Raw genomic sequence first — 16,255 nt, forward strand, 5'->3', positions numbered from 1 at the left:
CCACTGCGTCACTTCCCCATCACCTCTACCTTGTTTAGAGGGGAGAATTTCTCATTGAACTTGGAGCTTACCAATTTGGCTAGACTGGCAAGCCAGTGAAGCCCAAGAACCCTCCTGGTACCCTTAGCTTAGTTCCTGGCTTTTATGTAGGTGCTGTGACTTGAATTTAGGCTCTCCTGCTGGTGAAGCAAGCACACTATCAACCGAATCATCTCCCCAGCTCTTTGTTTATTATGTTTTGAATACACTTATTCTTATTAAGAAATACCGAGAACTGCATGCTTGTCTCACAAGGGCAGTATAAATATTATTACTTTCATAGATTATAGATTAAAACATGATGATAATGTGTTATACATTTCATGGTGGCAAGGAATCTATTTCTTATAAAATGCTAGATCAAATCATATGAATCTATTATTAAAATTGCAATGTGGGGGCTGGTGAGATGACTCAGCGGTTAAGAGCGCTGACTGCTCTTCCAAAGGTCCTGAGTTCAATTCCCAGCAACCACATGGTGGCTCACAACCGTCCTTAACAAAATCTGATGCCCTCTTCTGGAGTGTCTAAAGACAGCTACAGTGTACTTACATATAATAAATAAATAAATAAATAAATAAATAAATAAATAAATAAATAAATAAATATTTTTTAAAAATTGCAATGTGGACCGACAAAAGATTTAAAGAATTTAGGTAATTTTACTAAAGCATCATCAGGTCCATAAAATGTTATCTGGGAAACTAAGTATGAAGACTGCAGAGCCTATTGGACATTGGCACAAAGCTTGCTCTGCATCTGGTCCAGGGTACTGGTAGAGTCGGCACTTGATCATGTCTTCTATGTTTTCCATAGGGAGATGTATTAGCTGCAGGAAAGCATCAGAGAGTTTAAAATACATCACATAGATAAGATTATCAAGAAGGATACCCAATAAAATGTAAGGTTCATCAGAACGAGGGTTTGTTCTGTTTTCCTCTCTGCGGCATCCCCAGAGTCTAGATTAATTCTTGCCAAATACGAATTGAATAATTAAATGCATTTGTAAATGCAAGGCAGTTATGTCTTTCTGTTAGTGCTGTTTTGTGGAAATGCTACACATAGAAAACCCTGACCAAAAACTGTGGCTTTGCAACACCTCGGGGAGCACAGAAGAAAGCTAGGTGCTTCATGTAAGCATGAAGTGACTGAGTGCTAACTGTAAACATGCACTTGCCATGGGCACTGGAAGCTCCTCCTGAGCCTCTGGATTTAGACCTGCACTTTGTGTCTGTGCAGAGGCTATTGGCTTCCTATTCTGTGTTCAGGCTGAAGGTTTTGCCCAGTGATTTCTCCAGTGTCTCCAGTAACATCTAGAAGCTCTCAGACCCTGTGTTACTATAACTGTATTATGAACCAATGAGGCACAGGGCTGGGTTTGACCCATCTCCATCACTTACCAGCTGTGGGAATTTGGCCATCCTGTATCTTAGTGTGCCTTCCCCACCTTCCTTCCTCCTTCACTCTCCTGTCCTCCTTCCTTACCTACCTACCGTCCTCTCCTCACTTTCTTCTTTTTCTTTTCCTTTTCCTTTTCCTTTTTTCCTTTTCCCTTTCTTTTTCCTTCCTTCCTTCCTTCCTTCCTTCCTTCCTTCCTTCCTTCCTTCCTTCCTTCCTTCCTTAGTTATTGACAGGGTTAGATTGGCCATGTAGCTCAGACTGGCTTCAAACTCCTAATCATACTGCCTCTGTCTCTTGGTGTTCCAGTTCTGTACCATCATGCATGGCTCCTTCATTTCTTCATCCACATGACAGAGACAAATGACTTATGGTGATCTATAATGGCTTTGAGAACTACATGGAGTGGTACATGTAATTGTCCACAGTGTCAGGCACTAATTTCTCAGTTCTGCCCTCTTGTCGGACCCTTGGGCTTTTGTTATCTGCTGAGTTCTGATCATTAGCCACAGATCACTTTCTAGGTACACAAAAGCGAGTGTAGATTACTCTGACTAAATAGGTTCATTCCCAAGACTATATCTATATCTCCATTCACATCTCAGTTAACAGCGTCCTCATTCACAGTTTTCCAGATGAGACACTCAAGAATCAAACTTAACTTTGGCACCCCGCCCCCGACCCCCACATAGTTAATTGACAAGTCCTGCTGTGTTTTGTCTTAGAGATGGATCGCCTGCCCTATTACTCTTTCTGCTATGTAGACCCCCACTTTCACATGCACCACTGTGATACGTTTTTTTCTGCTTTTCTGGCTATGTGCGATTCCCCGTTCTTGTTTATACTACAGTCAAGGTTGGCATGTAACTCTCCAGCTTTAAGGCCTGCCACTCACTCACTTAGTCTTTCTCAAGGAATCTTGAAGAAAGAAACAAGCCCTGTTAACCTGAGGCATCTGTGTTTGCTTCTGTCCTCTGCATCTGTAAGAGTGCATGGTAGGCTTCATCCTAGGGAAACTGTCTTGCATTCTTTTGAGGGAAACTGGTTGAGAGTCAGAGAGAAATTACTTGACACTCAGACTTTTCACTGTGTGATCCTAGTCTCTATCTCCATTTATCTCTACTGCTCCTCTGCCTAAACTTCATGTCTGCCTCAATTTCTCAACATTTTTCACTTTTCAACATCATTCATGGTCTCCTGAACCCATGCACCCAGTTCTTTCTGGAACAACTACACACCAATCTTGGAAGAGCCAATGGATACACGGACTTCAAGGTATAGTTTAAATGTCACTTCTCTGGACACCTTCCTTGACTTCTTCATATAGAGTTAGTGGCATCTTTCTATGAGTGTGCATATTTGATCCTAGAAATTCCTGCAATACAGTCATCTCCTTCATGGGAATGACCTTCTAGAAAATGAAGTTCCAGAAACAGGATAAAGTCTTGCCCTCCTATTACCAAAATGTATACTACATTGTCTATTCCTATTAGAAAGGAAGGACAGGTGGAATTAGATTCAGTAGTTATACCTGCTATGAGGCAGTCCAGATTAACAAAACTGTCAATCACGAGCTCCCTGTTTTTGGATAATGTTTAAGTAAGATGACTTGGCTACAAGAGACACATTCACTATATAACTCTCACTTTGAAGGCCACATTGCACTAATGATATTACAGGTCACAAGTAATTTCCAGGAACTTCATGGTTACCATCATGTTTAGTGGAGAATGTTTGCCATGAACAACATCTGCTTACAAGGGTGAACTCAATGCTCTTAGTATAAGAAAGAACCAAGAAGGTGTATTTTTTTTCCTGACCCAATTCCTTATTGTGGCCTCCTTTTTAATCTTGTATTTATTATGACCATCATCAAATTAAGAATCCACCCTGCCAGGAAATGTTTTCAGAAGTACTGTGACTTTCATACATAGAAGAGGTAATACAAATAATAAATGATCTCAGAAGAAAAGAAATTCGGCCTTGTGGCAGAAATTATGATATTGATAAGTTGTCATTTTAGGACATTAAATCACATGAATGTTATCTTCCTTTGTATTCAATACCCCAAACCGGATGCTAGTGTGGGTTATATGAACTCTGAGCCAGTATTTTGCAGCCTTGCAGGAGTTTTTCTGTCTATTCTCCAGGGAGTAATTTCCCAAACCGCAGTATTTCAAATGAAACAGTAGATGTGCTGCTCAGAACTGAGGTTGGTTGTCCCGGTAGGGATGTGCATGGACGGGCCTGTAGCAATAGCCTTTGTGTAAGAAGCCATCTAGTCCTAAGGGCTAGTCACTTACAGCACCAAGCTCACCTCTCATCATCTGGTTGCCTGTTTCTATGCAAAATGAGGTGACCAAAATGCTTAAAAACTCTGTGGGACACTGAAACTGCCCATTTCCCACCACCACCACCACCACACCCCACAAGGCATGCCCCCGGGTGGCTGGGCAGTACCTCCAGGGCTGATTCCTTTTGGTGGAGATTTGCATGAAAACTTTTCCAGTCCTCTTTTGCGGTTAGGACTTTGGCCTGGGCAGCTTGTGCTTTCTCTCCTGTCAGCAGAGAGCTCAGCAGCTCTCCTTTGTACAGCATTGTGTTTAGCTTATGTTGCCCATTTTCACTTTCTGACAGAAACTCCTGTAAGAAAAAGATAAAAATTATGTACCTTAGGACACACAATGCTTTACTGTTGGATATTTCTGTAAAATGTCTCAGCGAAATAAAAAAAAAAGTATTACATAAGTGAAATGACCCAGGTTTCCGTTTAGCAATCCAGTTATGAAATATTTTATTTCCTAATATTAATTCTGAGTTGACCACCAAACATCACGAGCTATTTTATGAACTGTTATCAACTTGTTAAAAAAAAATAAACAGAAGAAGCGATGGGGGCCAAGAGATAACAAGTGTTATAAACAACCCCTGGCTAGGTTCAGTTTAAAAAAATAAATACCACCATGGTTCTGTATAATTGATGTAGCTGTATCATGTCTTTGGTTCTGAACATCCCATCTCCCAACGTGAGAATTAACACAAGCAGGTACACATCTTACACAGCCCATATGATAACAACTGGACCACCTGTTCAGCAGAACACAACTATGCCCTATCGAAAGACCACAGGAGAGCTTCCCTGGGGGTTCTAATAAAGTGGATGCGATTAAATAGTAGGGAACATTGCTATTAGTAGTTTATCAAAAAATAGTACCAAACCTACGGTTGTTCTTATAAAGAGTAAGGTCACTACATAAGGACAACATGAGCTGTGGGCACATGGCATAGCTTTCTCAACTTCTAGGTTAAGCCAGAGGTTAATTTCCCTTTTTATAAGTAAGTATATTTGAGGTGTTAGAGTTCATGCCAATTAATACTTTCAGACATTAGAGAAGAAGTGAAAACGCAGCTAAAGGTGCTTTGCTTTGCCTGTGGAGTAACATAAACAGAGACTCTGTGCTTCGGACTTTAATGAAAGCACATTGATGAAGTTTGAGAGGGAGGATTATCCCCCACAGACTTATGTGTTGAAATCTATGTCTATGGTTTGGCAATGCTTAAAAGGTGGAACCTGATGGGATATCCTGGTGCAGTTAGAGCCAGGCCCATGAGAGACTTAAAAAAAAATGTTTACTTATTTATTGTGTCTGTCTGGGCATGCTTGCTGAGACAAGTGTATGGAGGTTAAAGACAACATTCAGGAATTGGTTCTCTTCTTCCTCCATGTGCGGGGCTAAGGCTCAAGCTCAGGTCTTCAGGCTTGGCAGAAAGTTACTTTACTGGCCGAGCCACCTGGAGAGGATTCTAAGCAAACAAACTGACCACTTCCTAGTATCCTTTGCTTCCTGTCTGATATAGCCTGTGGTAGTTTGAATGAAACTGGCCCCTTGGCTCATAAGGACTAGCACTATTGGGATGTGTGGCCTTGTTGGAGGAAGTGTGTCATTGGAGGTTGGGGGGGGGGGTCTAGGAATTGGAAGCTCAAGCCCAGCCTAGTGGCTCACTGTCTGTTCCTGCTGTGTGTGGATTAAGGTGTAGAACTCTCAGCTCCTCCTTCAGCACCTCGTCTCTCTGGATACTGCCATGCTTCTCACCATGATGGTAATGGACTGACCTTCTGAACCGGTAAGCCAGCCCCAATGAAATGTTTTCCTTAGTCATGGCATCTCTCCATAGCAATATAAACCCTAACTGAGGCATGGCTCTTTTCTCCTGCTAAAGGCTTCATGTGCCATGATGTACCCATTAGAGGTTAGTCCCATTAGGAAAGGACTGACCCCACAGGCTTTTCCTTCAGCCTTTAGGATGGAGAGGTAAATCCACTTGTTTGCTCTTTAAAGTAGGCTATGCAGTCATGCAAAGTAGAGCAATACAGGATTTCATCAAGACATCTCTTTTGATGGATGGCTACTTCACACAAGCAACTAGGTTAAGAGTCAGAGAAAAGGCTGTTGTCCAAAACAGGACTGGGTTTCATAGTCACAAATAAACTGGTGGTTGGATGTTCACAGTTCAACTCCCTGGCCGGGAGAAAAGTTGGAGGAATTTGAATGTAGCACATTCCCAAGCAAAATCTGTCTTCTTACATCATGAACTGGGAGTCAAAGCTGTGAGCTAGGTAAGTATGGACACCATGATTTCAGATCCTGTGTTCTGTAGAAAAAGCTCTCACATGATTCCCTCCTTATTCATGGTCGGCTACATCTATATCCATATGCTTTCTAGCAAGGAATTCAAATTCCAAATATTTACGAAAAACGAAGTCACTACAGTGTCTTCTAAAAGTGTTGATGTCTGGGTGGCAGCTGAAATGGCACCATGGAGTTGTTGTTAGGGTGAGGGAAATACTAAAATAAAACCAACCAATCAACCAAACATCACAAGTGGATTATCAACTCTCCCCACCTCAGACACAAGCCTTCTGACCTGACTGAGACACCTTTATTCTACTAACATGCTAAGAACAATAATTGTGTATACCTATCATGGTTGGAACAAAAATTACATGAAAACAACCCACCCAGAGTCCAGTGTTATTACTCATTAAGAACTCTTATTGTTGTGTATATGAGCGAGCTAGTATTTATTCCACTACTTCAGGGGTAGGTTTATTTGAAATATAATTTCTTAAACTAAACTTTAATCTTCAATGCACTTGGGCAAAGACCCAGAGTCTCATATTGGCCTGACTCAGCATTGCCTTTAGCACTGACAGCAGAGCTCTTACCTGGATCTTCTGAAGACTGGAAGAAACTTCACTAAGATTCTGAGGTAGATCAAAACACTTGGCCGTGGTGACTTTTGCGTTAACCAACCACTGCTGGAAGCCCCTGGAGGCCTTCTGAAATCTTTCCTGCAAAATCTGTTCTTTATTCTGGCAGCCCTTGGAAGCTTGCAGACAGAGACTGAAAGGGTGATTTGCAAATTTGAGGATAGAAGAAAAGGGACAACGTTGATTAAAGTAACACGTAGCAAAATCCACAGTTCTTCGAAATGTGCATTTACCTAACTGGTGCTACATTTTACTCTTAGTTAATTGATAGAGTCAATAAAGTCAGACTATAAAAATGTTCTAGCTTTTTAATTTTTTTTATACCAGGTCTTACTATGTCACCTAGGCTGTTCTCTGTCTCATGAGCTTAGCCCTCCACATAAGCCTCCTGAGAAGCTAGAGTCACAGACAACCACTTCATGCTCGGCTTAGCTCCAACTTTGTATGGATATATTTTGAAATATATATTTATTCACAGCTTTATTTCCTGCAATTATAGCTGGAATTCTAGCTACAACTGAAACCGGAGAAGGGGGATCTTGGCTACACACAGAGACTCTGTCTCAATGGAAATCCAAATGAAAAGAAGTTATTTTGAATAGCAGGACGGTTCATGCTCACCAGTTATATTCTTTAATCAAGCCTGAGACTTTCCCACTGTATGGAGTCAGGTCCCTGGAAAACCGGCATAGCTCATTCAACTGAGACTTGAGATCCTCTGTCATAGGCTCTGCCTTTTGTAGAGCATCCAGAATCTCCTAATAGAGAAAACCAAGACAGACACTAAACTCAGTGACTTCCATAACTCTGCATGCATACATTATAAGTTATTAGTGAAGGGCAAATCAACACAGTGAATTCAATACTGGGATGAGGTCTATTTTCAGATTTTTTTTATAGCCCATGATGCACTTGTGCAATCTGTATCTACTTCAGGCCATGGTTAGACACTCCTGCATCAAGAATAAAGCAGTAAAATGATGAAGTCATCAACAACTTAAAATAAGAGCAAAGAGAAAATGCCCTACATTGTTTAGAACATGGACCAACGAGGCTGTTTGGAAATTGCCTATCATTTAAGATATTGAATGATCATTTAAAACAGTCATTCTCAACCTTCTAATGCTGTGACCCTTTAATATAGTTCCTCATGTTGTGGTAACTTCCAATCATAAAATTATTTTTGCTGCTACTTAATAAATGTAATAGTTTTGCTATTGTTATTAATCATGATGTAAGTATCTGTAGTTTTGGATGGTCCTTGTATTTAGGTGACCCCTATGAAAGGTCCTTAGACCTGCCAAAGGGCTGTGACCCAGAGGTTGAGAACCAGTGATTAAAAAGAAAAGCAACATATATTTGTACTTACAATATATGTCCTAGTTGATTTTTATGCACTATATCCAGTGAACACTGATATTAACAACTTCTTATAATCCACAGTCTGACTTACCTACTAGCTCATACATCTCATAGTTTCATTCATATCATCACCAAATCTTTGCTAATATCTGGTAGGACATTTGAGAACACCATGCTGCCCCATGAATATAGGTATCACTCTCCTTTGCAAAGAGCTCATAATTTTTGATAGGCAATATTAATAGACAATATATAGATAACCACAGTTCTAGACATACTTAATCCAAAATGGCACCCTAGGATGAAGGAGTACAATTATGGAATCAAAGCCATGGTCCACTGGACTCCACAGTGTGCTTTGCAAAGAAAGTATTCCTCCTATCTGATTAATATCAAGGGACAAATGAGATCCTGAGTGCCCAAGTCCTTAGCACAATGTCTGATACCCTGTTCAATGTCTACTTTGTAAAATTTCAAAGGAGATAACAACCAAATATGTAATGAAACTCTCTCAATAGTGTCACCAAAACAAAAAGATGTTTTTAAAACTGTGTGTGCACATGTGTGTGCCCACATATACACGCATGCATGAACATAACATATACTCCTGAGCATACACACACATTATGCTCATGCACGCGTGCGCGCGCACACACACACACACACACACACACACACAGTTTTAACTGTGGAAAAAGACAAATAGATTAATAACCACTCAAGTAGCTATTGTTGCTACTGTTGCTATTCTCAGTGATATTTATCGAGAGATGGCCCACAGCCCTTATCAACATACCAGGTCTGTGTTGTGTTGTCATCCTATAAATGACATCACTCTCCTCTGGTTGCTGTCAGTCAGAAGATTTGCCATCATACTATGGCCTATAACTTTTTCCTCTGAATGAAACCTTTCTTCCTTCAGGGAAGGGAAGCCTCAGAAGACACTTAGGAAGGTTGTGAAATTTGCTAGGCTTGGGAAGTTTTGAAAATGACAAGAACCACAAGACTCCCCCATACCACTCCACCCACACACAAACTTAGACAGGCAGTAGGTGATAGATGGAGGAACCAGATGTTTTCCAATACAGCCGCTGGCAAGTTGAGCAGAAAGCTCTATAGATACAGCTTTCATGAGCTGTCTCTAATGCTAAAGTGAGGTTTTCAGTGATACTGCTGCTTCCGAGGTGGTCAGGCGTTGTGAGAACCCCCACAGTATTCACTGTTCCCCCAGCTACATTGGATGGAATTCTTTCTTTAGTGTGTCATCTGTGACATATTTAAGGTAAATAGATGTCTGCTCCTATCTCCACAGGAAAAGTTGTCACACACACATTCATTCCTTGTTGGCTCCATGCAACTTTAACCAGTTGCCTCCTTGCCCCCTCACATTCTTTCTTCTGGTCTCACTTATGTCAGATATTTTCCTAGAGTGGAAGAGTCATAGTATAGTGGCTCTCAAATAACTTCTAGTCTCTATTCTCCTTGTCTACCTTTCTCCTTCCTTAGTGTTTTCCTCTACCTCACCTAGCTGGTCAAGTTGTAATCATGACCTAGGATTCAGCTCCACCACTGATTCCTCAAGTGATTCTCTGTGGTGGTCTCTCTGGCTCCCCAAGAATGCTTATCTGATGATGCTGTGGTGGCTAGTTTTATATCAATATAGCACAAGCTAGAGTCAATTGCAAAGAAGGATCCTCTGTTAAAACAATACCCCCAAAAGACTGGCTTGTAGGCAAGCCTGTGGTACACTTCTTTGATTGATTTTTGATAGAGGTTAGCCTAGATAACTGGGGGAGATAACACTTTTGGAATGGTGGTTATGGGTGCTATAAGAAAGCAGGACAAGTAACATATAAAGGCAGACCTATCATAATTACTCCCAGCTTCTCAACCTGGACTCTAAATGCTTGAAGGGTCTAGACAAATGTCTTACAGACTCTAAGAAACCACAGATACCAACCTAGACATGATACCCAGCAAAACTTTCAATCACTATAGATGGGAAAAAACCAAGATGTTCCAAGACAAAAACAAATTTAAACAACATCTATCCACCAATCCAGCCCTACAGAAAATACTTGAAGGAAAACTCAAACCTAGGAGGTTAACTGCACACAAGAAAATACAGAAAATAAATAATTCCATACCAGCAAAAACAGAACAATGGAAACACACACAAATATACAAACACACACACACACTAACACCACCAACATCAAAATAAACAGAAATTAACAATCATTGACCATTAATATCTCTCAATATAAATAGTCTCAATTCCCCAACAAAAAGACACAGGCTAACAGAATGGATGCAAAACAGGATCCATCATTTTGCTGTATATAAGAAACATACCTCAGCAACAAAGATAGACACTACCCTCAGAGAAAAGGGCTGGAAAAAAGTTTTCCAAGCAAATGGACCAAGACACAAGGTGGAATAGCCATTCTAATAGCTAATAAAATAAACTTTAATAAAAAGAGATGGGGAATGACACTTCATATTCATCAAAGGAAAAATCCACCAAGATGGCATCTCAATTCTGAACATGTATGCACCAAATGAAATGCAAGGGCATCCACATTCATAAAAGATACATTACAAAAGCTTAAGTGGCACATTGAACCCCATGTATTAATATTGGGAGACTTCAATACCCCATTCTCACCAATGGACAGGACATTTAGACAGAAACTAAACAGAAAAAAATAATGAAACTAACAGAGGTTAGTATCAAATGGACCTAACAGGTATCTACAGGACTTTTCACCCAAACACAAAGGAATATACATTCTCAGCATCTCATAGAACTTTCTCTAAAATTGACCATATAGTTGGTCACAAAAAAACCTCAACAGATACAAGAGAATTGAATTTTAACTACTTGTATCTTGTCAGACCACCATGAATTAGAGCTAGACTTCAACAACAACAGAAACAACAGAAAGCTTACAAATTCCAGGGAACTAAAGAACATTCTAATCAATGATCACTGGGTCAGGGAAGAAATAAAGAAAGAAATTATAGACTTTCTAGAATTCAATGAAAATGAGGGCACAACATACCCAAACTTATGGGACACTATGAAACCAGTGCAAAGAGGAAAGTTCATAGCACTAAGTGCCCTCATAAAGAAATTAGAGTTCTTATACTAGCAATTTAAACAAAGAAAACAATACAAAGAATCAAGAAAACCAAGAGCTGACTCTTTGAGAAAATCAAGATAGGCAAGCCTTAGCCACACTAAATATAGGCAGAGGCACAGGATCCAAATTATCAAAGTCAGAAATGAAAAGGGAGACAGAACAACAGACACTGAAGAAAGTCAAAGAATCATTAGGCCTAGCCACTCTGGAAATCAGTTTAGTGGTTACTCAAAAAATTGGACATAGTACTACCTGAGTACCCACTAATACCACTCCTGGGCATATACCCAGAAGAAGCTCCAACATGTAATAAGGACACATGCTCCACTATGTTCACAGCAGCCTCATTTATAGTAGCCAGAAGCTGGAAAGAACCCAGATGCCCCTCAACAGAAGAATGGATATAGAAAATGTGGTACATTTACACAATGCAGTACTACTCAGCTATTAAAAACAATGAATTTATGAAATTCTTGGGCAAATAGATGGATCTGGAGGATATCATCCTGAGTGAGGTAACCCAATCACAAAAGAACATATATGGTATGCACTCACTAATAAATGGATATTAGCCCAGAAGATCGGAATACCCAAGATACAGTTCACAAACCACATAAAACTCAAGAAGAAGGAAGACCAAAGTGTGGATACTTTGATCCTTCTTAGAAGGAGGAACAAACTATCCATGGAATGAGACACAGAGTCAAAGTGTGGAGCAGAGACTGAAGGAAAGGCCATCCAGAGACTGCCCCACCTAGGGATCCATCCCATATACAATCACAAACACTTTTGTGGATGCCAACAAGTGCTTGCTGACAGAAGCCTGTTGTCTCCTGAGAGACTCCATCAGTGCCTGACAAATACAGAGGTGGATGCTCACAGCTTACCATTGGACTGAGCACAGGGTCCCCAATGAGGGAGCTAGAGAAAGGACCCAAGGAGCTGAAGGGGTTAGCAGCCCCATAGGAGGAACAACAATATAAACTAACCAGAACCCCCAGAGACCCCAGGGACTAAATCACCAACCAAAGAGTACACATGGTGGGACTCATGGCTCCAGCTGCATATGTGGCAGAGGATGTCCTATTTGGTCATAAATGGGAGGAGAGGCCCTTGGTCCTGTGAAGGCTCTAAGCCCCAGTGTAGGAAAATGCCAGAGCCAGGAAGCAGGAGTGGGAAGGTTGGTGAGCAGGGGGAGGAGGGGAAAGGGGGTTTTCAGAGGGGAAACCAGGAAAGAGCATAACATTTGATATGTAAATAAAGAAAATATCTAATAACAAAATGTCAAAAAAGAATCATTAGGCCTTACTTCAATAGCCTGTACTTCACAAAATTGAAAAATCTAAAGCCCGGGGCCAGATGGTTTTAGTGCAAAATTCTACCAGATTTTCAAAGAACAAATTCCCATACTACTCAAACTATTGCACAAAATAGAAACAGAAGGAACACGGCCAAACTCATTCTATGAAGTCAGTTACCTTGATACCTAAAGTACACAAAGACTCAACAGAGAAAGAGAATCTTAGAACAGTTTTCCTTATGAACAGTAATGCAAGAGTACTCAATAAAACACTCACAAACCGAATCCATGAACATACTAAAAAACGTTACCCAACATGATCAAATAGGCTTGATCCCAGGGATAGAGGGATGATTCAATATATGAAAATCCATCAACATAATCCACCATATAAGCAAACTGAAAGCCAAAAAAAACACATGATCTTCCCATTGCATGCTGAAAAAGCCACTGACAAAATCCAATGTTCTCTCGTGTTAAAAGTCTTGGAGACATCAGGGATACAAAGTCCATACCTATACATAATAAAAGCAATATTTAGCAAACTAATAGCCACATAAAATCAAATGGAGACAAACTTAAAGCAATTCCACTAAAATCAGGGACAGGACAAGGCTGCCCACTCTATCCATATGTATTCAACATAGTACATGAAGTAATAGAGCAATAAAATAACTTAAGAATGACAAGGGGATGCAAACTGGAAAGGAAGAAGTCAAAGTATGGGTATTTGAAGATGATAGTATATATAAGTGACCCCAAAAATTCTACTAGAGAACTCTTATAGCTGATAAATACCTTCAGCAAAGTGGCTGGATACAAAAATCAACTAAAAAAAAATCAGTATCTGTCAGGAGCCATCTACGAAAGGCTAAAGACTAGCAGGTGATTTTCTAGATATGGTTTCACTGTGGACTGTAATGAGTGAACCCTTGCAGGCAAGGGTCAAGGAATGACATTTTCAGGTTTTGATTCCTGCTATTGATATGATTTTTTGGTCAATATTAAATTAATGTATAATCCCTAGTTATTATTCCACCCTATTGGGCAGGTTTTCTGCAGATCAGTGAAGATGTACTGTCTTTTAGTGATGCTATACAGACAAATAGATGATTTTTAAATTCCTAATGACGATTCTATAAGAGTCTGTATAATTATACAAGTAATTATTAAGGCCTTTATAATAGGATTATATATATATATATATATATATTACTATTAAAGCCTTCTCTAATATGAACACTTCAATTAGAACCCTGCCAGTCTTCATGAGTCATGAGTTAATTGCCTCTAAGATACAAAGTATGTATTTACAACTTAGAATATTTTCCTTAGGGATATAAAACAATTAACCAAAGGTCATAAAAGAGAACGAATAAATTATTGTAGGTGCAAGGACAGAAGATACTGTCTGGAGTTATGTATACAAAAGTTCATCATTAACTTAGACATGAGAATTACAGATTTTAACTTTCAATGATCCTGTGGAGCTAGTGACAGAGAATGGATGTCTAGTTACATAACAACCCATAATAGGAACACCTGTAAACATCTCTGCTATAAACTTCTTATTCCGTTTATGGTCTGATTTTATGTTTAAACCTGTGGTGAACTTTTGAAATAGATAACCATGTGGTCATGCATTCTCGGAAAATGTGTAAAGAAGTGCAGCAAAAAGAAGAGCAGCAGCAGGTGAGAGTTTTAGAAATTAAGAGAATAGAGGAGTTTAAACATTAAGAGGGCAGATGTCAGAACATGTAGTCTGATATGGTCTTTTCCTCCTTTTTACTTTCTCTTAGAAATAAATTGGAATCTTTGTTTTTAAATGTCCTTTTTCTTCCTGGGGAGTAACTTTTATCTAGCTGACAGGTTAACCTCTCAGCCTGAGGACCCAGCACAGGGAAGGACCTGTGGAGGAAAGAGCAAAGGGCCACTTTACTTACCCATCCTCCCGCTCTTAAGCTGCAGGTGTTAATACGCTCAGAGGCCTGCAGCTTCTGACTTCAGAGTAAATTGGAAATTCAGGCAGATAAAATAACTTTCAGCATCAAAGTAATTTAGGTAAACAGTTATAGATAGCAACTTTAATCTCCCACAAGACCAAGTCCTGCCCCCATCAAAGACACTCTTTCCCCTCAGCTACGAGAGAACCAGAGCTCTGGAGCTGGTTGCCACTGAGAGGACCTCCTTTATACAAATGACAAACAGGCTAAGAAAGAAATTAGGGACACACGTGCTTTACAAAAGCCACAAGTAACATAAAATATCATGCTGAAACTCTAACCAAGCAAGTGAAGGACCTGTATGACAAGAATTTGAAGTCTCTGAGAAAGAAAGTGAGGAAGATAACAGAAAATGGAAAGTTCTCTCTTGCTCATTGATCAGTAGGATTAACATAGTAAAAAATGGTCATCTTACCAAAAGCAGTTTGTAGATTTATGTAATTCCCATAAAAATTCTTTACAGACCTTCAAAGAGCAATTTTCAACTTTATATGTGAAAACAAAACCCCAAGATACCTAAAATAATCCTGTGCAGTAAAAGAACTTCTGGAGGTATCACCATTTCTGACTTCAAGTTGTATTACAGAGCAATAGTGATAAAACCAACCTCATGGTATTGGCATAAAAACAGACAGGTTGATCAATGGAATAGAATTGAAGACCCATAAATAAACCCACACACCTATTGACACTTGATATTTAACAAAGAAGCCAAATACATACAGTGGAAAAGGGAGACAATCTTCAACAAATGATTGGTGCTGTTCTAGCTGTATGACTGCATGTAGAAGAATAAAAATACATCCATATCTATCACTCTGCACAAAATTCAAGTCTAAGTGGATCAAAGACCTGAACATAACATTGGACAGACTAAACGTAATAGACGAGAAAGTGGGGGACTGCCTTGAACCCATTGGCAGAGGAAACAAATTCCTGATTTACCAATAGCTGAGGCACTAAGATCAACAATTAATAAATGGGACCTCATGAAACTGAAAAGCTTCTTTCTGTAAGGCAAAGGACACTGCCAGTAAGACAAAACTGTAGCCTACAGAATGAGAAAAGGAAAGATCTTCACCAACCTTACATCTGACATAGGACTGCTATCATTCATGTGTGTGTGTGTATTATACTCAAGAAATTAGACACAGATAATCCAATTTTAAAAGTGGAGCACAAAGCTAAAAAGAAAATTCTCGACAGAAGAATCTCTAATGGCTGAGAAGCACTTAAAGAAATGTTCAAAGTCCTTAGTCATCAGGGAAATGCATACCAAAATGATCATGAGATTACATCTTATACCCATCAGAATGGCTAAGGTTAAAAATGGCTCACGGGACAGAACATGCAAGTACCTGGGACAGGGAGAACACTCCTCCATTGCTGGTGAGAGTACAAACTGGTATAACCACTGTGGAAATCAATTTGCCTGTTTCTCAGAAAATTGGGAATAATTCTACCCCAATACCAAACTATAGCATATACCCAAAAGATGCTCTATTGTATATACCACAAAGATTCTTAAGTATGTTCATAGCTGCTTTATTATAATAGTGTGAAACTGGAAACAACCAGATGCCACTGAAGTGAAGAATGGATACAGAAAATGTGGTTCATTTACACAATGGAATACTATTCAGCTATTAAAAACAAAAACATGAAATTTGCAGGCCAATGGATGAAACTAGAAACTAACATTTTGAGTGAGATAACTCAAATCTAGAAAGATACA

General features: G+C 39.6%; 1 protein-coding gene across 13 annotated transcripts in view; it reads right to left on the reverse strand.

Moving 5' to 3' along the window:
• The window catches only part of Syne1 (spectrin repeat containing nuclear envelope protein 1), a 444,430-nt gene that overhangs the window by 231,468 nt on the left and 196,707 nt on the right, over positions 1-16,255 (reverse strand). For all 13 annotated transcript variants that reach the window (XM_029482408.1, XM_029482403.1, XM_029482399.1 and 10 more), the window contains 3 exons: positions 7,331-7,467; positions 6,665-6,842; positions 3,898-4,080 (listed from right to left, as the gene is read on the reverse strand). In XM_029482408.1, the coding sequence (XP_029338268.1) occupies positions 3,898-4,080; positions 6,665-6,842; positions 7,331-7,467 (498 nt within the window). The remainder of the gene's footprint in view (positions 1-3,897; positions 4,081-6,664; positions 6,843-7,330; positions 7,468-16,255) is intronic.

This window comes from Mus caroli, chromosome 10, assembly GCF_900094665.2.
Source record: "Mus caroli chromosome 10, CAROLI_EIJ_v1.1, whole genome shotgun sequence".
In the NCBI taxonomy this organism is placed as follows: Eukaryota; Metazoa; Chordata; class Mammalia; order Rodentia; family Muridae; genus Mus; species Mus caroli.